Genomic DNA, 23,764 nt, shown 5'->3' with positions numbered 1-23,764 from the left:
AGAGAGAGAGAGAGAGAGAGAGAGAGAGAGAGAGAGAGAGAGAGAGAGAGAGAGAGAGAGAGAGAGAGAGAGAGAGAGAGAGAGAGAGAGAGAGAGAGAGAGAGAGAGAGGGAGGGACTGCAGAAGTGTATGTCAGGATATATACGAAAATGTGAGTCTCTCTCTCCCTCTCTTTCTCTCCCTCTCTCTCTCTCTCGAACGCAGTGAGCGCTCCGTAATATGATCATGATGATCGACTGGAATTAAAAATAATAATAATAGGTTTACTACTTACATACTGTAGTTGTCTCCTTAATACTGTAGTTGTTCATTAATGTTACCTAAATGTCATAAGTGAATTATATAGAAACAACTCACCAAAATTGACACAACTGATTTGACAAAAAAAAATCCACCAAAGGGGTGCCTTTACACCCCCGCCCCCGCACCCTCCCTTGCCTGACAATGGCATTTAGTGAAATTATGCTACTGCTCTAGTGCTCTAGGGGCTGAGCCCCCCTAAAGGTCTGATGCTAGAACCGCCCCTGCCAGTGAGGATCCACCTTCTTCCTCAATGATGGGGCTGAGATCCAAAATAAATGTGTCCTCTGGATCAGGAGGAACTGGCTCACTTTCCTCTCCAATCGCAGGCTCACCATCCCCTACAACACCTTGAATCCCATGCAGAGTTTGTGACTTCTCACCTCCAATAATGTCAAGTACCACACATGTGTAATCACCCCTCTTATAGGGCTTGTTGCCTGTTTGGGTGTTTTTGGCTTCAGCATGGTCCTTTGTTGCCCTGGCCCTAAGATTCTTCCATCTAGCTTTCACTTGCTCTGTGGTCCTCTTCTGGCCAGACCCCATGGCATTCACATTCTGGGTGATTTCTACCCAAATATAATTTTTCTTTTTGTTGGTAAGTTCTCCACCCGTAGGCAACAGTGAAATTAGGGCCTTTTGAGTCCATGGTTCCATCGCTGTAGTGAACAACATAGTTCATCATTTATAGGCCTTGGTTATGATTGCCTTAATTGAACACAAGTCAAAGTCAAATGACCATGTCAGTGTGATTAATATGCAGTGATAAGTGACCGTTTATAATTTATATATTATTTGTGTTGAATACTGACAGCTGTTTGGGGGATTATTTTATGAGGCTGTACTGAAAGGCTGAATACGTAGCATAATGTCTACTTTATATATTTAGCGGATGAACAAATTAAGTGAAAATCTTATGAATAAATGTATACTGTATAATCCAAATATTGGATACACATTTTAAAGTTTCATTACATTTGGTGACAGAAATCCACCCTGAATCCACCGTTCTACTGGGATCAGTTTAATCCTGATTTTTTGGATCAAAGCGATCCCAATCCTACTAAAAGTTTTTGAATTGTTATGATGAATTGAAAATGGGGGACCCTGATGTAAACAAGACGAAAGTCCCTTAACAATTGTATGTATTGAGCTGTACTGTAATCAATCAATCAATCAATCAATCAATCAATCAACAACGCATACTGAAGGTTTGATCCGGATCAAAACCAAGATTTGATTACATAATCCAATCCGATTTCAGAATCATTTTTTTCTTTTGAACAACCCATTTTCAAGATTTGATCAAATCTGTTATCCGAAATCCGATCGGATTACTTTTGAACAACTGGCCCGGATAACACAGCCTATATACACACAGATGGATAGAGAGGGCAGACACATTCAAAATCATTTCAATCAATTCCCACTCAAACTTGTGTTTTCTGCTTCGCCATCTGACTGCATCAACTCTGATTTGATCCAATCAGATCCCTCTCCTCCTTTCACGATGAACCTGCGGAAGGAATGCATATGTGCCTCTGCGGCGCTGTTCCAACGCTCGGCATGAAACGTCCGTTTATTGGCTGATCCGGGTTGCGTCTGTGCAGGAGGGGGTAGCCTGCTGGAGTGAGAGGAAGCAGCAGACAGTCGAGGGAAGCTGAACTCGGGATGCGGGGCTGATAGGATGCTGATGATTTGTCTCAGCGGGTCTCATATTTTGGAGCCTCCCGGAGATGCGCTGTGCGTTATGACGACAAGCCGCTAGGAGGATTACGTGGGACTAGCAGAAAGCAGCCTTTCTTATTGTTATGTAATTCATACTGTAGGAGTCGGACGCGCAGTTGAGATTATCTGGTGAAAAACGGACGAATGGCTAATCTGACCCGCCACAAAGGACACTGTAGCCTATGATTCAACCATCAGATGCACAGAAGAACAGATGAAGGATGACCATACTGGACTATAGCGTGATTTGACCGGTGGCTCATCTCATATAGTAGACGGCGGCGCACAGACGTCTGGAGCCTGTGGAGCGTCTGACTGCTGCTGGCACATATTTTTTTTGGCCGACCGGGGGCGCGTCTCTATTTCATTTGGTCTTCACCGTCCATAAACCAATGTGGATTTGTTTTAGAGAAGGAATAACCATATAATCATAGTTTGTTCTTTTTTGCATTCATTCAAGTATAAGCAGCCAAAACTGTATAAACAATGGCGGGCCCCGAGCAGCAGAAGCAAGTAGAAGCGAAGGCAGATCACATAGATGATGCCGAGCTGGCGCTGCAGGGCATCAACATGCTCCTCAACAACGGGTTTAAAGAGAGCGACCAGCTGTTCAGGAGATACAGGTAACACATTTAGTTGTTGTTTAATTACAGCTGGGCAAAACCTTCTACGTTTGCATCTGACCAAATAGGCCTATAATAATTATTATTATTATTGTATTTGTGTAGCATTTTTCGAAATATTAAATATATATTATTTTTTTATAAAGTGATATTTAATAAAGACAAGTGAAGGCATATTAGACACTAGTATTTACAAGTGGACTTTATTTGGCTAGCAAATCACGAAAGCTGTAAAAAAATAAAATAAAAATAAAAAGGTAGCATTAGTTCTGCAATGTAGAACATAAAGATGAAATTATTTGGATTGCTTTGGAAATTATTTGAATGAAGGTAGGCCTACTATGCCAACACTTGTTTCTTTTATGCATGGCCTGATTATCTTAACTGCATAAACCTGTTTCCAAGATCTAATCACATTAATTTACATAACCTATATCCGCTACTTCCTGATGCACAGTAGCATTCAGGTGTCTGACATGTCTCAACCTCACTCCACGTGCAGCCTTCCATGTACTGACAGAGAACACAGACGATATCAGTTTCTAGCGTCAATATGACAATTGAACAGGAGCTCAGTGCAATGTGCACCATCGCCATCCACAGCAGCACTGCGTTTCTTCATTCGTGACCACAGGAAATGTTTAGGCCTAGGCCTAATTATGGCTTGCCTTCTATGCCCACTGGTATTAATCATGCATCTACTATGTATGTTTCAGAGGTTGACATCATGGTGCTTTGACTTTTGTATCATGGTTACTATTCCCTCTCTTCAAGCCTATTCAAGATGTACAGCTTAACAGATTGTACTCCAGTCACACGGCTGACATTCCTCATGACAGTTGAATGGGCAATTGTTGTTGGAAATGGAAGGCTTGAACACTCCCAGCGACCCAGCGCTGTTTGTGCCAATAGGAGAAACTGCCTCTTACAGGGCTAATTTTAGCTCCCAAGTTAATCAAGCCGCTCTCCCTCCATGCGGCGCCAAATGCTGAGGAGGCAGAGGATGTGACAGAATGTCCCACTGTGTTTCATGGGAGAAGGCTGCTATTAGAAGAGGAAAAACTGTATCAAGTGGCTATTTGGTATTTGCACCGCTATTTCAGTTGCTCAGATTGTAATGATTTGTTTTTGTTGTTGTTGTTTGTCATTTACTGCTCTTTTTCTCCATCATGCTAACTCTCGCCTGTTCTGTTTTCTTAGGACTCACAGTCCACTGATGAGCTTTGGGGCCAGTTTTGTCAGTTTCCTGGTGAGGTTCTGCTTCTATTTGCTTCACCGGTTCCTTATCCATAAGTGGCCGCAGGGGAGAATAGATCATGACATCTCAGGGGACAGATCAGAGGTTAAAGTTGTGCTTTAGTATCCCTGCATCTGACCCCCCATCCTAACTACCCAGGAGCACGTGGGCAGCCACGGTACAGCGTTCAGGCGTCAACTCCAGTCGTAAAGCAAGTACTTTGCTCAAGGGCAATGGCACGAGCATAACTGGCCAGGTCTTTTCGGTGTGGGAGGAATACCTGAGCAAACATGGGGAGAACATGCAAACCCCACGCAGGAAGGCCTTCCCACCCGGGGTTCAAACCCATGGACCTTCTAGCCGTGAGGCACAGTGCTATATCAACCACTGTATGCCTGTAATTGTAACATATTGTAGTGTAATTTGTAGTATGTAGTTTACAACTGTAAAACAATATGATAGATTACCACTATACCTTTAGAACCCAGTTAATCTGAACTTCCAAACTGACCAGATGGATATAATGGACACAAATAAGCATTTCAGTGGTATGCTCTATTGATTGTGTTAGGTTGTTTCAATGCCCTGGTTGTTTCAATGCAATTGCAGGCATTTTGATTGCATGTTTTACTACACGGGGCACGTTGTAATGCAATTGGCATGTGTTTTTCATAATGGTAGGAGGAAGTTAAGGGAGAGTCAATGCCTCATGGATTCAATATTCTATGCCGCCGAAAGGTTTTCCGATTGTACAGTCAAGATAGACAGTATAATACGGAGAGATAATATGAATGTGGAATGAATTCACACCCACCCAGTCACAAATCACAATGCATGGATAGTTTCCCCGGCACATACACTAAACTAGCCAATAGCCCGAGCACCTCACCATAAAACATTTCCACTTCAGGTATTTGGTTTGAAAACCTTCAAGTTGCTTCACTGGCAGACTGCCTACTGAATCTCCCTGCACTTAAAGGAACACGACAACATTACTTACTGTCTTCTCCGGAGTCAGACAAGAAGATAGGTACCAGGATAAGAAAACAGAAAGAGTAATAACCCATGTGAGAGAGAGAGAGAGAGAGAGAGAGTGTGAGAGAGAGAGAGAGCGAGAGAGAGAGAGAGAGAGAGAGACGGAGGACATATTACTCATCCCTAACAGCATTAGTGTAAGTATAGCAATGGTATTGCCATTACATCACCATGAACAAAGCCTTTTTAGGGAGTCTAATGAGGTGTCATCACATGAAATGATCCATCATGTCAAAGCGATTACATCATTGTCACCATCACCATTGTTGTTTACTCTCTTGTTTTTCCCACCCATTACTATAATAGATGCAACTTCATCTGAGAAACAACATTTTTTTTCTTCCTTGCGGAGAAACACACTGCTGCCGCATGTATGTAATGGTCACTATTGACTATATTCACACATCGGCCATTTTGCTCTTATGTCAGGCTCAGGTTGGGATTCCTTTCCACCCTCCCAGGTGAAAAGGAATCCCAACCTGAACATGACATAAGAGCAAAATAGCCGTTGTGTGAATAATGGTCAGATAGGGAAGAGCAGACCCCCCCCCTTCCTGTCACTGCCCCTCATGTCAGAACTCTGGTGCACCCACCATGAAGCAAAAGATGATGTCATCATCTGCCTCCAGATGTACTGTAATTGCCTTGGATGAGGAGGGGGGGGGGGTGACTATATGACAGAAGGCATGACACAAACAATAGTGTACAGGGAAGATATTGTATAGAGAGGCCAAATCCCTTCCGCTAACCACCATGGAACTAAATATTTTTTTCATCCTGTTTGAGTTGTGCCAAGAATTACACATACAGTATGATGTTTGTCAATTTAAAAGATCATTTTACAAGTCAAATAAGTTGATTGACTTGCAGGTTAGCTAATGTTAGCTAATGTTATTGATAGCTTTTTGATGCTATAACGTAACATTAGCTAGCTGACAATTACACTTTTAAATTGACGAACATTCTTCCGAAATAGGGTCCCATGGTGGCCCAGCGGAAGGGGAGGGACTTGGCCTCTATATAGCAGGAGTAATATAATAGTTTTACAATGAAATACTTCATACGGTACCATATCATCTGAGGTGCAATGCTGTTTTTGAATCAGATATTGCCATTGACTTCACCTTTCATTATTTACTCTTCTTTACTTCTTTTCAAATGACTTTCTCCCTAACTAGATCCAAAGATAATCACAGAGGAAAAACATTCAAAGTACACTTTAAAGACAACTAAACAAAGGACTCATTAATGTTTCATTGTGGAGCTTGTGAAGCCAGTTGATTTTGGGCTACACAAACGTGACACGACTCGTTGATTGTGCTGCCAGCTGGGCATCTCACCTGGCCAAATGGTTTTACTCAGTGTAACAAAGGCTGTAAATCTTTTCAAAAGCACACAAAAGCTATAAATATTTAAAAGTGCACGAAAGCTGTAAATCTTTTTCAAATAACACACGGACACAAACAATGCAAATGTCACCGTGCTCCGCCATTCATTCTAACAGTAAAACACAGTAGTCCTTTGTCCTGATCCTGCTTATTGAAGCCGTTACGTAACCGTCACTGCTATTACAACACCATTTTTATTTGTAAGCCTTTGTTCACAGTTTCAATAAAAAAAAAAGGGTCTGCAAAATGTTTGACCACTTTATATAATACACCACCATATTATCGATGCAACGGTGGAAGCCTTTATACATCTTACTGTGTCAGGTTATACATTTAAATACAAAACTCTCAAGAATACATTTCTCTACTGGTAATAGAGGTCTGCACAGAATGTTTGAGTACAGTAGTTATATTTCGTACAGGATGCCTGCCTGTAACCATTTGTAACCACATTCTAAAGGCAATGCCTACTTTCTGTACAGTGGTAGAGTAGGTGAAACACTGGAAAAGCATGATATTGCTATTCTACTGTGAATTATTTACAATATCCAGTAATAGGACACCAAATTATTATATTTTTGTTTGTATACATCTCTCACAAATCAACATATAGCAATCGTGCAAGGCCTCTATTCCCACATGTTTCACCAATGTAATGGAAAGCTAACCACAGGGGTTGTTTTCATGGATGTTGTTGTGTCTGCTGTGTCGCAGAACGCCATGATGACTTTCGAGGAGGAGAAGATGCAAATGGCCTGCGATGACTTGAGGACGACCGAGAAGCTGTGTGAAAGTGACAACGCTGGCGTCATAGAGACAATCAGAAACAAAATCAAGAAGAGTGTGAGTACAGTATGAATGAAGCCAGCTATAAAGACGTGTGAATACAGAAGGAGTGGACTAAACATGTTGTGTACTGCAGGGGCAACTGGACAGATGCCCAGGAAGTTGCTTTCTTCTATTAGCTGGATTGCAGTATGATTTCCGTTAATCGTGTCAAAAGTAACAGAGCATGGATTTGTTTGAATAAATGTCATTCAGAGTTTCATTCCAAAATTAGTTATCAACCATTTGTAAAATTGTACACGTCTGACAAAAATCGCTGACATGGGAGTCCATCCCTTATGGAATATTATTGCAGTCATTGCATATCTTAAAGGCCCAATCAGTGGTTCAAGCGTAAACAAATGTATAGCCCCACCACTAAAAAGAAAAAAAAACGTTTTTATTCTCTAGTCAATTGACTCAACTGTTGATTAAAGGACTAACACTAGGTGACATATGAGCTTTAATATTGTATTTGCTGTATTCTGTGGCTGTAAACAGTTTGTTTACATTGGTAATGTTTGTAATATACCCCACATCTATATGGCTGGACAAAAATATGGATGGGGGCTTTAAAAGCTTTGCTTACAAAAATAATGTAAAAACTCTGGGATGAAACCCTTCATCTCATTCTACTACTGGATAAACTGCATCCCGTTTTGCCATCTGTCTCTTCCTAATTCACAGACATTATGCAATCGAGATAACATTGTTTACAGTCTTCAGCTTCAGGCATAATTATGTTGGCAACAATGAGATCATGCCAAACCTTACTCTAAAATCTGATTAGTGGCTCTTTGAAATGCAATCAAGGGAAGAGAGTGTGTGGAGAGGGAGGGGGGAGGGGGGTTAGAAGTTATGTCTTTCATGGATTTACAGAGAGCTCCCTGATCATTTTGCTGCTGGGGAAATCTCAGATGGAGTGTATGTAATGCTCTTTGTATATGTATGCATGCATGCATGTGTGTGTGTGTGTGTGTGTGTGTGTGTTTCCACCATAGATGGATTCCCAGAGGTCAGGGGTCGTGGTTGTTGACCGCCTACAGAGACAGATTATCGTCGCAGACTGCCAGGTCTACCTCGCTGTGCTCTCCTTCGTCAAGCAGGAGCTCTCCGGTGAGCAGGTGTCACCCACTCTCACCAGGCTGGACGACCGCTGTCCTTTAGGTGTCACCCACTCTCACCAGGCTGGACGACCGCTGTCCTTTAGGTGTCACCCACTCTCACCAGGCTGGACGACCGCTGTCCTTTAGGTGTCACCCACTCTCACCAGGCTGGACGACCGCTGTCCTTTAGGTGTCACCCACTCTCACCAGGCTGGACGACCGCTGTCCTTTAGGTGTCACCCACTCTCACCAGGCTGGACGACCGCTGTCCTTTAGGTGTCACCCACTCTCACCAGGCCAGACGACGCTGTCCTTTAGGTTTCACCCACTCTCACCAGGTTAGACGACCGCTGTCCTTTAGGTTTCACCCACTCTCACCAGGCCAGACGACCGATTGATTGATTGATTGAAAAGTTTATTAACAGATTGCAGAATGGGTACAGTACAGTACAGCTCAATACATACAATTGTTAAGGGGATGCAGACCAGAGAAAGACTGTCTTGTTTACATCAGGGTCCCCCATTTTCAATTCATCATAACATATATGACATACATGACATACAGATAGACAGTACTGCTACATCTATACATTTATGACATATCAGATTTGCAATACAGTACTGTTTGTGATACAAAAGTGTCCAGAAAAAGAGTGTATATACATTTGGCGTAGAAACTGTACATTGGAGGAGGTTGGGTGGGTGGGGTGGGGTTGGGTGGGTTGGGTGAGGGCTGTACATTGGAGGTGGGGGGGGGGGGGGGGGGGGGGGGGGGGGTTGGGTAGGGGGGACACACACATTTTACACTGTACATTGGAATACTGACAAAGCCTTACTTGGTCATTTACTGTACAACTAGGTTAGGACATTTGTAGGGGCCAGTTTCGAATTGCAGTCTCGCGTAGGTGTTTTTTTAGAGTGTTTTTGAAAGTGGGTAGTGATTCACATTCCTTTACAGCTTGGCGGTAGGGCGTTCCACATTGATGTGGCATAATTGCGAAACGTGTTTAGTCCCTTGTTTGAGCCGAATCTGGGTTTTACATGATTTGTGGAGCTCCCTCTGGTGTTGTGATCGTGGTATTCACTGACCTTTGGGAAGTATTTTGACATGTACATGGGTACCTTGGTCGCGTAGTGTATCTTGTAGACCAGGCCCATTGCAAGTTGCTGTACTCTGTCGTCTACTCTAACCGCTGTCCTTTAGGTTTCACCCACTCTCACCAGGTTAGACGACCGCTGTCCTTTAGGTGTCACCCACTCTCACTAGGTTAGACGACCGCTGTCCTTTAGGTTTCACCCACTCTCACCAGGCTAGACGACCGCTATCCTTTAGGTGTCACCCACTCTCACCAGGTTAGACGACCGCTGTCCTTTAGGTTTCACCCACTCTCACCAGGCTAGACGACCGCTATCCTTTAGGTGTCACCCACTCTCACCAGGCCAGACGACCGCTATCCTTTAGGTTTCACCCACTCTCACCCACTCTCACCAGGCTGTCCTTTAGCTCATGGATGGGGTTGTGTGTGTGTTGACCGTTTAGCTTCTAATTCTGTTGTTTCTCAAATGATGATCATACCTTGCACACTAACACTCCGTATACAATACATTTTATTTTACACTTTGTCAAAAAGAGGCAGAGAAATGGTACATGTATTATAGAAGACAAAGCGCCTAATGACAGAACAAGATTGGTTTTAAATAAAATGGTTTATATATGGAGCAGGATTGTGCGATTTCATTCTCCTTAAGTTTATACATGGCACCTCGTGAACTTTACTTTGGTGCGCTTTGCTCTCCTGTACATCTCAAATGACGATTGACAAAGAGTTCAATTTCGACCCCCCCCCCCCCCCCCAGCATATATTAAAGGAGGCTGGATCCTCCGTAAGGCCTGGAAGATGTACAACAAGTGCCACAGCGACATCAGTCAGCTGCAGGAGACCTGTCAGAGGAGGACGTCTGTCCACCAGGACTCCCTCTCGTCCGACAACGCCAACCACAACGCCCCGTGGAAGGCGCTGTGACGGCCGAGGCCCTGGACCGGCTCAAGGGTTCCGTCAGCTTTGGCTACGGCCTCTTCCACCTGTGCATCTCCATGGTACCGCCGCACCTGCTCAAGATCATCAACCTACTTGGTTTCCCCGGCGACCGTCTCCAGGGTCTGTCGTCCCTCATGTACGCCAGCGAGAGCAAGGACATGAAGGCCCCGCTAGCTACGTAAGTTATAATAATAATAATAATAATAATAATAATAATAATAATAATAATGATGATGATGATAATAAATGTTACTTATATTGTGCTTTTCTAGAACTCAAAGTCGCTTTACACTAAGGGTGGTGGTACAAACATTTAAACACAATTTAGTTGAAAAATGGCTTAAGTGTTAAATTAAATGCATAAGAGTATGTTACATTAATCTAGTATGCTATGAAAATTACTGTTGGTGGCAGTTCAATGGTGACTCACTAGTAAAAATAAATAGCATACAGTACTTATTACATTACAAAACATGACATAGCTGCTTTGTGCATATCCTGCCGTTGCTATACATACAATTAAAATGTTTTCGTACAAAATTAGGTGTTGTATTTCTATCTCACTTAACCCTTTCACTGCCACACTACAGAAGGTTAACCTTTCACTACCACACTACAGGCGGGTCTGTAGTGTGGTAGTGAAAGGGTTAACCTTCTGTAGTGTGGTTGTGAAAGGGTTAACCCTTTGTTGTGTGGCAGTGAAAGGGTTAAACTCATAGTTGAACTCAACTTTGAAAGTAAAGTTGAGTCTAGTATCATAAACCAACATGTTGCTTCAGAAAGACTTCACATGGACTTCATTGGAGACAACCCATACTGTGTAAGTGACTTAGGGGTGATATGTATGAAAGAAATTCACATCATGATAATCATCTGGCATTTTTCTGATATCAATATATATCATGATATAGTAAACAGTATGCAAAATGGCAACATAAATAATCCAATTGCTGTTCATCACATTGAAATGCATGATAATGTAAAGTGACATAAAACTAAAACTCAGTTATTTTCAATATTGATCTAATTTTGAGATAAATGCAAGTTCATATGTGGTTGCTATCATTCATTTAGATGACGGAATTGTGCGCAATGATATCACGACATCGCAATTTCATCACTATTCAATAATGACACGATAAACCATAATATTGCATTATCACCCAGCCCTGAAGTGCCAAATCTGGACTTCTTTTTTGGATGTAGGTTTTATATTGATCTCTTCTCTCTTTGCTCAGATTGGCCCTCCTTTGGTACCATACAGTCGTGCTCCCTTTCTTTGCTCTGGATGGCTCAGACACACAAGCAGGTCTGCTGGAAGCCAAAGCCATTTTGCAGAGGAAGTCGGTGGTTTACCCCAATTCCTCCCTCTTCATGTTCTTCAAAGGACGGGTTCAGAGGCTAGAGGTATGTATTGGCTGAGAGTATTTCTAACACATTGTATTGATACAGTATTGAATTTGGATGGGTACAAAGTGGTATTCACCAGTCAGACTGTTCTCAGACCTGAGGAATATGTAGAGTTATTCACTGGTCAGACTGTTCTCAGACCAGAGGGATACGTACAGTTATTCACCGGTCAGACTGTTCTAAGACCAGAGGAATACGTACCGGTCAGACTGAAAGGGCAGATGCTACAAGATGTCCTCTTGAAGGAATATCATCAACTTCTGGAATGTTGGAAGTATAGATGTTTAGACTCGCTAACCCTTTGCTAACCAGTCAGACCTTTTAGTTGACCAGTTAGCAACGTTAGCACCTGTGGTCTGGGCAACCCAGGTTCAATACCTGGCCCACTGAATTCACTACAATTATGCTTGGGTAACACTTTATAATAACACTCAGTTATAAGACCTTTATAAGGTATTTGTAGATAATGAACTAATCATGAACAAATCATTTATATACATTCGTAAATTATTATTAAATCATTTATAACTATATTTGTATAACATTTACAAATTAGTTCTACATTATTTATAACTCATTATAACAAACATTGTTTGTACTTGATTTGTTCATCATTAAATAATGTTGTTTAATGTGTAGTAACACATTTGTAGATGCTTTGAAAAATGGATATGAAAAAACGACTATACTGTACCTCCATTTATTTGTTCATGTTCAACAAATGATTTGTTAATAGTTAATTATTTGTTTACTTTTTCATCACCTGTTACAAATGTTGTAGACAAGGGCGGCCAGGTGGCGCAGTGGGCAAGGCGCTCGCCACCAACGCAGGAGATACTGGTATCGAGCCCAGCTCTCTGCGTTGCTTCCGGCTTGGCCGGGTCGTTGTAAACAGCGACTCCTACAGTTCGGTCGGGACGCCTGCTCAGCGAGGAAAGGATCTAAGGGGGGTAGTGTGATCCTTCCACACGTTACACCCTCTCAGTGAGAGTCCGCGCTGCCAGGTGAAAAGAAGCAGTTGATTGGCTACACATGTGTCGGAGGAAGCATATGATAGCCTCCACTCTCCCAGACTGACTGTAGGGGGTAGGTGCGCAGTGACCAGGAAGGGGATTGGGAATTGGTATAACGACTAACATTGGGATGGGAGAAAAACTTTTAAATTTAAAAAATTTAAAAAATGTGTAGACAGCTTTCGGATACACCCTTCTTTGTGACATCAAACAGTGACAGAATTAGGACTACATTAGCAGAGCAAGGTTATTCGTGCAGCCCCAAGCTTTTAAGGTATGAGCAGGCTAAACACCTTTTTTAGAATAGAATAGAATGATCTTTATTGTCATTGTTACAATGTTACAACGACATTTAAAATGCAGCCCTAGGTGCTAGCCGTCACACAGTCCTAGATCATAAAAACACAGTCCTAAACACAGTATTAAATATAAAAACAAGACATAAACATAAACAGGGGGGTGTAAAAGATAATTGCACTATCCCTTAGTGTTGTGTGTGTGTGTGCGTGTGCATGGGGGGGGGGGGGGGGGGGGGGGGGGTCCAGGGGAGATTGTTGTTTTAAATTTTAGCTGAGTTTAGTGCACATATGGCCCTGGGATAAAAACTAAACTTCAGTCTGTTAGTCCGGGTGGGCATGACGCTGAAACGCCTGCCCGAGCGCAGCCGTATGAGGTGTTTGTTGTGGTGTGGGTCTTTCAGTATTTTGACTGCCTTCTTAAGACAGCAGCAGGAGTTGTATAGTTCTTCCAGTGAGGGGAGAGGGCAGCCGATGATTTTCTGGGCCGAATTGACGACCCTCTGGAGCGCCTTCCTTGACCACACGTTGATGCAGTAGGTGAGGATGCTTTCCACGGAGCAGCGGTAAAAGGACACAAGCAGGTCTTGTCTGAGGTGGTAATTCCTGAGTATTCTCAGGAAGTAGAGTCTCTGTTGTACCTTTTTCACGATCGCCTTGGTGTTGGTTCTCCAGGTTAGGTCATCCTCCAGGTCAGCTGTTAGAAAAAATTGTTGCTGGTCTCCGTGCACAGATTTTATTTTTTATTTTATCTCTTCCCACGGCAACTATGGATAGGGAATTTCTTTATTTAATTAAAATGTTCACGACAACATGGATGCATGTACTCTGCCAGCATGTTTAATATCCATAATACTAAAGGTTTGACTAAGATTTTTATGAAATTTTATTGTAAAAAAAAAAGAAAAAAGAAAAGTTTTTTTTTACCATCATTAGCCTTTTCATGTCACGCACCACCTAGAGGGCGCGCGCGCACCACAGTTTGGGAACCACTGCTCCAGGTGGACGCCCAGGAATTTGATGACCGAGACTCTCCACGCATCCCCCGTCGATGTACAGGGGCTGTATGTCGGTCTTATTCCTCCTGTAGTCCACGATCATCTCCTGGGTTTTTAGCGTATTCAGCTGCAGGTTGTTGATTTTGCACAGGGCTGACAGCTGCTCCTCGACTAGACTGATCGCGGTACGCGGTCTCGTCGCCTTTTGAGATGCAGCCCACCACGGTGGTGTCGTCAGCGAACTTGCTGATGGTGTTGCTGGGGTGGACTGCGGTGAAGTCGTGGGTGTAAATATAGTAAAAAAGGGGACTCAGCACGCAGCCCTGGGGGGATCCGGTGCTGAGGCTGATGGCTGTGGAGGTGTGGGGGCCTATCCTGACCCTCTGGGGGCGGTCAGACAGGAAGTCCTTGGACCACCGGCAGAGGGGATGGTTTAGTCCAAGATCCATGAGTTTGGGCACTAGTCTGTCAGGCAGGATGGTATTGAATGCAGAGCTAAAGTCCACGAAGAGAAGCCGTGCGTAGCCCCCCCCCTCTCCAGATGGGACAGGGTAGAGTGGAGAGTTGTGGCGATGGCATCCTCCGTGGACCTGTTGGCTCTGTATGCAAACTGGTGGGGGTCTAGTCTGGGTGGGAGGCTAGAGATGATGTGGGGCTTGAGTGTCTTTTCAAAGACCTTCATGGGTAGGGAGGTGAGTGCGACTGGACGGTAGTCGTTCAGGCAACTGATGGAGTTCTTCTTTGGGACCGGGATGATTATGGAGGTTTTCAGGCAGGGTGGGATGATGGCTTGGGACAGGGACTTGTTGAAGATCTTAGTGAAGACAACCAAATAAAACCAAGTAAAGTAAATCTGTTCCATAATTTCCGACCTACAATTCTTAGGTCCTGGTCAAGGTAAGGACTATGGTATCAATATTGCGTTGAACCGATAATTCTTTCCCCGCAATCGGAGCGTGTGTCTGTAATGTACTGTGTAACGTATTCCGTTGGTGACGATCGAAGCATAGAACCCCCCCCCCCCCCCCACACACCCTTTCATGTATGAATGAAAAAAGTATCTGTTTTTTGCATCTTGATCGGAAGAAACTCAATGACAATCGACTATATTATTAGACCCATAGCTATAATATATAATAATAATATAGCATGTTAAAAGGCGATGGCATTTCAACGGTAAGGTAAACAGTGACCCCTGGTGCTGAAAGTGTTAATGATGAATAGGCTTCACTTCAGATTAGGGCACACAATAGCATCTGCAAATGATTTATAGATGTTTTATGAATGTCTTAACAAATCATTACATGAAAAGACAAGTCTGGTAATTGCTTCGTGTGTATTCATAAAAGTCCACAAATAAACAAACTATTAGACATTTGTTAATGATGAATATAGGCTTCACTTTAGATTAGGGCACACAATAGCATCTGCAAATGATTTATACATGTACAGTATGAATGTCTTAACAAATCATTTGTTGAACATGAACAAATAAATGGAGGTACAGTATAGTTGTTTTTTCATAACCATTTTTCAAAGCATCTACAAATGTGTTACTACACATTAAACAACATTATTTAATGATGAACAAATCAAGTACAAACAATGTTGATAATGAGTTATAAATAATGTAGAACTAATTTGTAAATGTTATACAAACAGTTATAAATGATTTAATAATAATTTACGAATGTATATAAATGGTTTGTTCATGATTAGTTCATTATCTACAAATACCTTATAAAGGTCTTATAACTGAGTGTTATTATGAAGTGTTACCTATGCTTGTAATGTAAGTCAACACTGGAGAAATATAGGCCAGTATTTTCAGAAGCATTTGAAGTTTGAAATGTTGCTTATTTCAGGAAGTCATTTCCATAGTCCTACCCTCCAAGAATCAATTCAATGTCAATTATTAACAACTTACAGACAATTCATTCAGTGACCAACATAATGATCAGCCACCTGCCTCTCTTGTCTCACATACAAAATGTGCACGAGTGTGCATCTAAGATGCATTATGTTTAAATTATCCTGTGCTGGCCAGCGGACATTAAATATAGATTGCTCGTGTGCTCTCTCTTCTATCCCCAGTGCCACATCAACAGTGCTTTGGTGTCTTTCCATGATGCGTTAGAGCTTGCATCAGACCAAAGAGAGATCCAGCATGTGTGTCTGTATGAGATTGGTACGTGTTTTACAAGTTTATGTCTATGTTTATGTCTATGTTATGCCTTGATATAATTTAGACTGCTCTGTCTGCTTTTTGATACATTTGTGTGTGCCTGATTGTTTTGATAACACAGATGTCTTGATAAAAACGATATATATTTGCATTACTGTAATCTCAGCATGTGAACTACAGAATGCTTTAGCCCTAGGATATTGGTGTGCGGGTGTCTCTACCTCTCAAGATTGTTTTGCTCTACTGACTCCCCGAAAGAAGCATTTGATCCCCTAGTATTACTACAGGCGCAGTATCCATCATTTCCTGGCTGTTATCATCAGCCTTGACATACTGACACTAGGCTTAGGGTGCAACATTTATTTAATTATGTATGAATATACCTGTGTCTTTATTTCAGGTTGGTGTAGCATGATAGAGATGAACTTTGCTGATGCGTACAGGTCATTTGAGAGACTGAAGAACGAGTCACGGTGGTCACAGTGTTACTACGCCTACTTGACTGGAGGTGAGGCTGTCAACACCCTGACGAACATTAACACTGCTGAGAAATATGATATATATATAATATAATATAATTGTCCTGTGTGTCCCTTTTCAGTATGTCAGGGTGCCTCAGGTGACCTGGAGGGAGCTACCGGTGTTTTCAAAGATGTCCAGAAACTGTTCAAAAGGAAGAACAACCAGATAGAGCAGTTTGCGCTCAAAAGGGTTTGTGTTTTCTTGCTCTTTCACTGTTTACTCGCCCTTGACTGTGACCTTTTTGGCTACTTGCTATGTTGGTCAGTCTAGAACATGAGCTCCCTTTACTGTTGCACTTGTTTTACGCCATTCTTGATAAACGCATCTGTTAAATGCCTAACATGTAGGGTTGAGTATAGAGTGGTACCAGTTCCAACATGGTCAATACGACCCGGATCAACCGAATCACGTGTGACACTGAAATCAGTACCAGAATCATGAGGATCCATGTACTTGCATTGTAAACAGTGAGTTGCAGCCATAATGTTGATGGTGGTGATTTGGTGTTTGCATGGTATTTATACAAAATAAACAAGTATTGATTTTGGCACTGGTTAGGGACCAGCATCGTTTTCAAGTATCGGAATTCAAACGATACCCATATTCTGAAAGTTGTCACCACAGATCATCACAAAAATAGCTTCTTCTCTGCTTCATTTGTCCTCAGGCTGAGAGACTGAGGAAAATGTCACCCACCAGAGAGCTATGCATCCTAGGAGTAATTGAAGTGCTGTACCTGTGGAAAGCCCTGCCCAACTGCTCCTCCTCCAAACTGCAGATGATGAATCAGGGTAAGTAATCAACCATTATACATGTTTATCTTCATACATGTAGATTGGTTCTTTACTGATCCCAGAGAGAAGGTGTGGTCATCACACAGCAGCCAGCTGCCTATACAGTATATGTGACAAAATGGGACAGATTAAAATGTACCACATAACTGTAGATGTGCCTACTGTACCTAAAGGCAAAAGTCAACTTTAGAAACAACTATATCAATCAGTCAATGAATGAATCAATGAATGAATCAATGAATGAATCAATCAATCAATCAATGAATCAATCAATCAATCAAAAATAATCTGGGAATGACTAGTCACCCACAACATCAGGAAAACCTTTGGTTATTGATTAACAGAACAGAACAAGGCATCCTGGTAGCTTAGTGGGCTAAGGTGCATCATGATTCAGGGTTTGAATCTGGCTTATGTCCACTGTTCATACTCACTCTCCCATCACTCTTCACTGAATACTATTAACATTTCGTTTCTCTATAGTTTATCCCATTGCTCATTTCTGTCTTGTTGTTTTCAAATCAATGCAATGTAGTAAATTGTACAGTCTGTGACATTTTCCACTTGTGCCTGGTCAGTGTTACAGCGTTTGGACGAGGCGTCATGCAGAGGCCTGAAACACCTCCTACTTGGTGCCATTCACAAGTGTCATGGGAATACTAAAGACGCCATAGAGGTAGAACTCTTTATGCATCACGAATGACTCTAGATCAGTGGTCACCAACCTTTTTAAGCCCAAGATCACTTTTTTTTTTGGTGAAGGCAAGATCTACCTATTGAAGCGTTGAGAGAAAAAGACAGCCACAATTGTACTTTAAACTAAATGACTTTTATTTGCCTGTATTCTAATTACATGCAATGTCAAAGTAGAACTGTAATATGTACTCTCAGTCAGTGCTAACTGCAGCATCACTTCACATAAAAAAATAAGTAGAACTGTAATATGTACTCTCAGTCAGTGCTAACTGCAGCATCACTTCACATCAAAAAAATAAGTAGAACTGTAATATGTACTCTGTCAGTGCTAACTGCAGCATCACTTCACATAAAAAATAGTCTAGATAATCAACAGTGGGGATGTCACACTTGTACTCTTACTCACATAATATATACTCAGATTCAAATTCTTTATTGCCCATATTTATTGTAACATATAATAACTGACCCTCATCTGCACCTTTGATTATTACTTTTCTCATATTCAGAGGTAATCATATTGTTTACACTGTTTATTTTTTCCCCTCATATTTTCTTAATATTCAGATCTAACATTTTTGCCTATATTTATGTATTTCTATTATTACCATGCCCATACATGTACCCCCCCATCCTGCTATGACACCCGAATTTCCCCAAGGGGATCAATAAAGGAATATATTATCTTATCTGTCATGGTATCAAGGCTAGAATATAACATCAAGTATTAATCTTCCTCTGCTTATCCAGTCGTTCCAGCTGGCTGCTAGAGACGAATATGGACGGCAGATCAACTCGTATGTCCAGCCATACTCTGTCTATGAGCTGGGATGTGTCCTCTTGGCTAAACCAGAGGTGAGTCTGTTTCCAACATGTGTCAATGTGATGTTTTCACGGGTCTATAGTAATGTAAAACAAACATGTTTTATATTTAAATAATAGTCACATGAGTACATATTTAACTTTAACTCAAACCTTTTGGTTGTATCAATGCAGACGGTGGGCAAGGGGAGATCATTTCTTCTTCAAGCGAAGGTAATGTTACGTGATATTCAAATGCATGCTTATTAGTGACGTGATGCCTGCGAATGATCGGACTCTCTTTTGGTATGAACGAAGGGAAACAAGTCATACTTGGTGGGAGCCGTTATCTTTAATTTCATTACAAAAGCTGCAACAATGTATCGTTCACTTCACTCGCGCTCCTATTTAAATTCAAGCAGAAAATACAGAGTTTCTTTTAATTCGACATTGCAACCATGTTTTACTGTAAGAACGAATCAGGGACATTGTCGAGGACCGGATATGGTCGAGGACAGATTGCTTAATTCAGGGACTGGCCCCGATAATCCCTTTAGTATAGGCCTATATTTCTTCATTCAAACTTTGGTGGACGCTTAATGTCACACTCATGTTGGATATCATACATACATTTGAACGATTTGAGGCTTTGTTTCCAGGGGCTTAAAAGGAACACGCCAACTTTTTGGGAAATTCGCTTATTTGCCCTGGAGTTAGACAAGCAGATACATACCCTTTTCTTCTCTGTGCATGCATTAGGCTTAGGGAACAGCCGCACTGTTAGCCTAGCTTAGCGTAAATCACTGGAAGTAGGTGTGCCAGTGTAGCCTAGTTCCATACAGTCACAAAATACAATCCAAATACAACTCCAAAACATTCCTGTAAAACATGTTGTGACCTGTGTATTTACCACGTGGAGAAAACATTTATAATAATTATACATTTTCTAAGCAGATATATACTATTTTTTGCCGAACCACTGCGCCCAGAGTATATATCTGCTTAGAAAACAAAAATGTCAAAAAGATTTTTTTTCTCCACATTGTAAATTCCATAGGTCACAACATGTTTACAGGAACGTTTTGGAGTTGTATTTGGACTGTATTTCGTGACTGTTGGGAACAGTAGGCTGTTCCCTACTGCATACAGAGATGAAAAAGATATGCATCTGCTTGTCTAACTCCAGGGTAGATGGCAAATAAGCAAATTTCCCCAAAAGTTGGCGTGTTACTTTAAATATAATTTTTTTAAAACTGATAAACCAAGTAACTCATGCCCCCTAAAAAAAAGGTTGGAAAGGGAAGGGACAAAGCCAAAAGATCTGGCTCCCTTCAAAGAGCCATACTATTATATAGTAGCATGTCTTATTTTCCACACTGGATTACAGTGCTCTGCGTCATGGTGTGACATCACACTGGAATACAGTGCTCTGCATCATGGTGTGACATCACACTGGATTACAGTGCTCTGCATCATGGTGTGACATCACACTGGAATACAGTGCTCTGCATCATGGTGTGACATCACACTGGATTACAGTGCTCTGCATCATGGTGTGATATCACACTGGAATACAGTGCTCTGCATCATGGTGTGACATCACACTGGATTACAGTGCTCTGCATCATGGTGTGACATCACACTGGATTACAGTGCTCTGCGTCATGGTGTGACATCACACTGACCAGGTTTCTTCTCTCCCCAGGAGGACTATACAGGCTATGACTTTGAGAACAGGCTCCATGTACGTATCCATTCAGCCCTAGCCTCGCTGAAGGAAGTAGTGCCCCAGTGACTTCACCACTGAAGGGAAGTTGACTCAGCGAACCGAGCGATGCTCTCTAACAAAGGCATGGCTCTTTACAATAAATTGAAAGCCATTAAAAAAAAACCACAGTATGACACACTAGTGGGCCAGGCTGATTTATTTTTTCTTCTTCTTCTTCTCCATTTTAGGTGTTTTTCAGAACCAAAATACGGTAGCTTACAATTTCACAACTCGTAACAACAAGCCTCCATAACGTATGTATTTTGAAGGATTTGAGGGGTGGATTATCTCCTTCCCTCTATGAGCCATTTAATACATAAAATGAGATCATGTTATATAATATTTACTTCACCGTGAGTAGTGGTATAGGGAGGTGTAGTCTGACGTCACTTTAGTTTCCAGCGCGGTCCACCCATATAGGGATTTATCATTGGGAAAATGTATTATTGGCTATTGTAATAATTCTGCCTCATGAACATTGGTAAGCTTTCCATTTTTGCACACAATTAGTTCCCTTCTTTCGCTAACATTATTGTTTAAGCATTTTTGGTTGAAATAAAGTTAGTTATATAAGTTGTTGTTAAAAAAGAGCGCCAAAGTTAAGTGTAGTTCCTCAGTGAACGAAAACGTAAACATTGTTATTTTGCTACATTTACGATTAATTAACTATAGATTGTGGATGAATACACACAGAAAGATACACCATGCCAATGTTCATGCTTTATTTGTTTTAATCTAGACGATTTAGAAATGGGTCCATTGGAAATACATTGCCATTTCAAGGAGGGTGGACTGTGCGGGAAACACCAATGATGACATAACCACTACATCTCCCTATACTGGCAGTACAGTCATGCATTTGATTATATTCCTTGGAAACATGCAGGAGACATTAAAGCTTCAAAAACCAATACAGAAATAGATTTTATTGCTTTGGCCATTCATTTTATTTGTTAAATTTACTGACTGATCGAACTAGAAACCATGTCAAAAGTGTAACACATTCTTCCTACAGTAAGAGTGTATTTTCTTCCGATACAGTAGCCTGTTGACAAACATTGTATTGGCAGTTTATACACTGTTTTATCGATAACATCCTATAATACGTCTCCTGCTTGAAATCTCTAAATGTGTTTGATAAGACTGCCACTTGTACTGTGTAAGATTGAACAGGAGCTACTCATAACTGTATAATAATAAGAAACATCACACTGAAATACTATATAATTACAATGCAATCAATTGACTTCCATTTGATAAGGTGCATAACAACAATGTAAAGTGTTAAATCAGTTTTTCATGGAACACCTTATCATGCTACTATCCTGAACAGTATTACTGTCCTCACATTCCGGTAGTGTGTCATCTAACATGTAAGATATCTAGGAATAGAATATCTGGGACATTCAGCACACTTCACTGTTGCCCAAATGACGCTATGGACTTTGCCTTTTTATTTGTATTATAATAAAAACATTTTAAACCAGTGGACATTGATCTGTGCACTATGCATGGTTATGGCAGGGTGACTCAAAAACTGTAACATTACTGTAAATCAGATCCATCTCCCCTCAAAAACATAGTAATAAATAACATACAGTGCTGTAAGGTTCATCATCAAAAGATGCTGCTAAATATCAGCATTATAAACTTAATAGAATACTGGCAAACTTATTTTGATAATGTTTTTAGCAAAAACGTGGCTTTTCTATCAGGCCACACAAGAGATGAGTGAATTGATCAAGTAACAGAAGTATCACGTTACAGGTGTCATTTATGCAACGACTGTAAGTTCCTCAAGGGGCGAGTCTCCTCCCAGTCTTCAAAACCACCAGTCCTCCGCTGGTCAGCATGATAGACGACCGTGCCACCAATGAAGTTAATTCAGAAAGTGTGTTATTGATTAGAAAGGGAATATTTCTACCAGAAGAGCGAGTTTAACCAACCTCTTCAACTCTTTTACATACATAATGATGTATCAAATAAAAATGCAGGGTATTGCCTTATATTAACGAGCACTCTCAGATATGGTCATTAATTAAGCAATAATGAGCAAAGAATAGGGAAGTCACAGTAGAGAAAACGACTATCACAATGGTTTCTTTTTGTCTCCAAGATTAAAGACTGTGTATGAATACGTTTGTTTTGTCCACACTAAGTTGTTTAGACGGCTCCAATCATCTCCTGTGACTGTGATGGATGTAAAATGTGGTTAAATGTTGAGGTGCCCACCGCTGGGTGTGGCTGGAGCAGTACAAGAGATGTGTTAAAGAATCAATAAGAAGTCACCAGTCTAACAGACAAAAAGATTTAGTTACCGTTATTGAAAGAATGTGTCTTGTCCACTCTGTCATGGGGGTTTGGACCTTGTTGAAATTGGGTTTCATGTAACAGGATGTTTTTTCCGTGTGGTACTGAACTCTACAATAAAGTAAAGTTAATCCAGCGAAATACTGCAGTGGTTCTTCATTATATTGATAAATGGTGCATTTATATAGCACTTTTATCCAAAGCGCTTTACAATTTTGTTCCTCACATTCACACACCGACGGCAGAGGCAACCATGCAAGGTGCCAATCAGCTCATCAGGAGCAATTAGGGGTTAAGTGTCTTGCTCAAGGACACTTGATTACCAGAAGACTTGCCCGATTTGACCTGTGCTTCATTTAAAAAAACAAATGTTCCATGTTGACACATTGACATGAGACCTATGTAGTAGAACAAATCTAGTTATTGAACATAGCTAGTCAGATTTTTGGAACCCTAGCCTAATTTCTTACTTACCAATGACGGAACAGGTTGAAGATCCTGAGCTACTTGATAAAGGATATGTTTTTGCAACGGGTGTACTGTACCACCTTCTCCTATTGACAATTAGTCAATATAGTCATCAGAAACCATGGACCCCAGCAGAGGCCAAAGAGAAGAAAGTAATAATAATAAAAAAAACTAAGAGAGGGCAGAACTTGGGATTGGTCAATTGAGGAGACAATTCATTGT

The 23,764-nt window shown here is 41.3% G+C and overlaps 1 protein-coding gene across 1 annotated transcript; it reads left to right on the top strand.

Moving 5' to 3' along the window:
• The first annotated feature begins 1,960 nt into the window (after positions 1–1,960).
• ttc39c (tetratricopeptide repeat domain 39C) lies at positions 1,961–23,133 on the top strand. The gene is given in 16 exon segments (XM_084307891.1): positions 1,961–2,651; positions 3,852–3,900; positions 7,026–7,154; positions 8,138–8,252; positions 10,100–10,246; positions 10,249–10,459; positions 11,520–11,688; positions 16,093–16,186; positions 16,584–16,691; positions 16,785–16,894; positions 17,373–17,496; positions 18,078–18,175; positions 18,946–19,050; positions 19,192–19,230; positions 20,702–20,846; positions 20,953–23,133. Coding segments are annotated over 15 exon segments (1,725 nt in total). The 5' UTR covers positions 1,961–2,514; the 3' UTR covers positions 20,792–20,846; positions 20,953–23,133.
• The last annotated feature ends 631 nt before the right edge of the window (positions 23,134–23,764 follow it).

Source organism: Notolepis coatsorum (assembly GCF_963971535.1).
Source record: "Notolepis coatsorum genome assembly, chromosome: 2".
In the NCBI taxonomy this organism is placed as follows: Eukaryota; Metazoa; Chordata; class Actinopteri; order Aulopiformes; family Paralepididae; genus Notolepis; species Notolepis coatsorum.
This window is presented reverse-complemented; position numbering and strand designations above follow the sequence as displayed.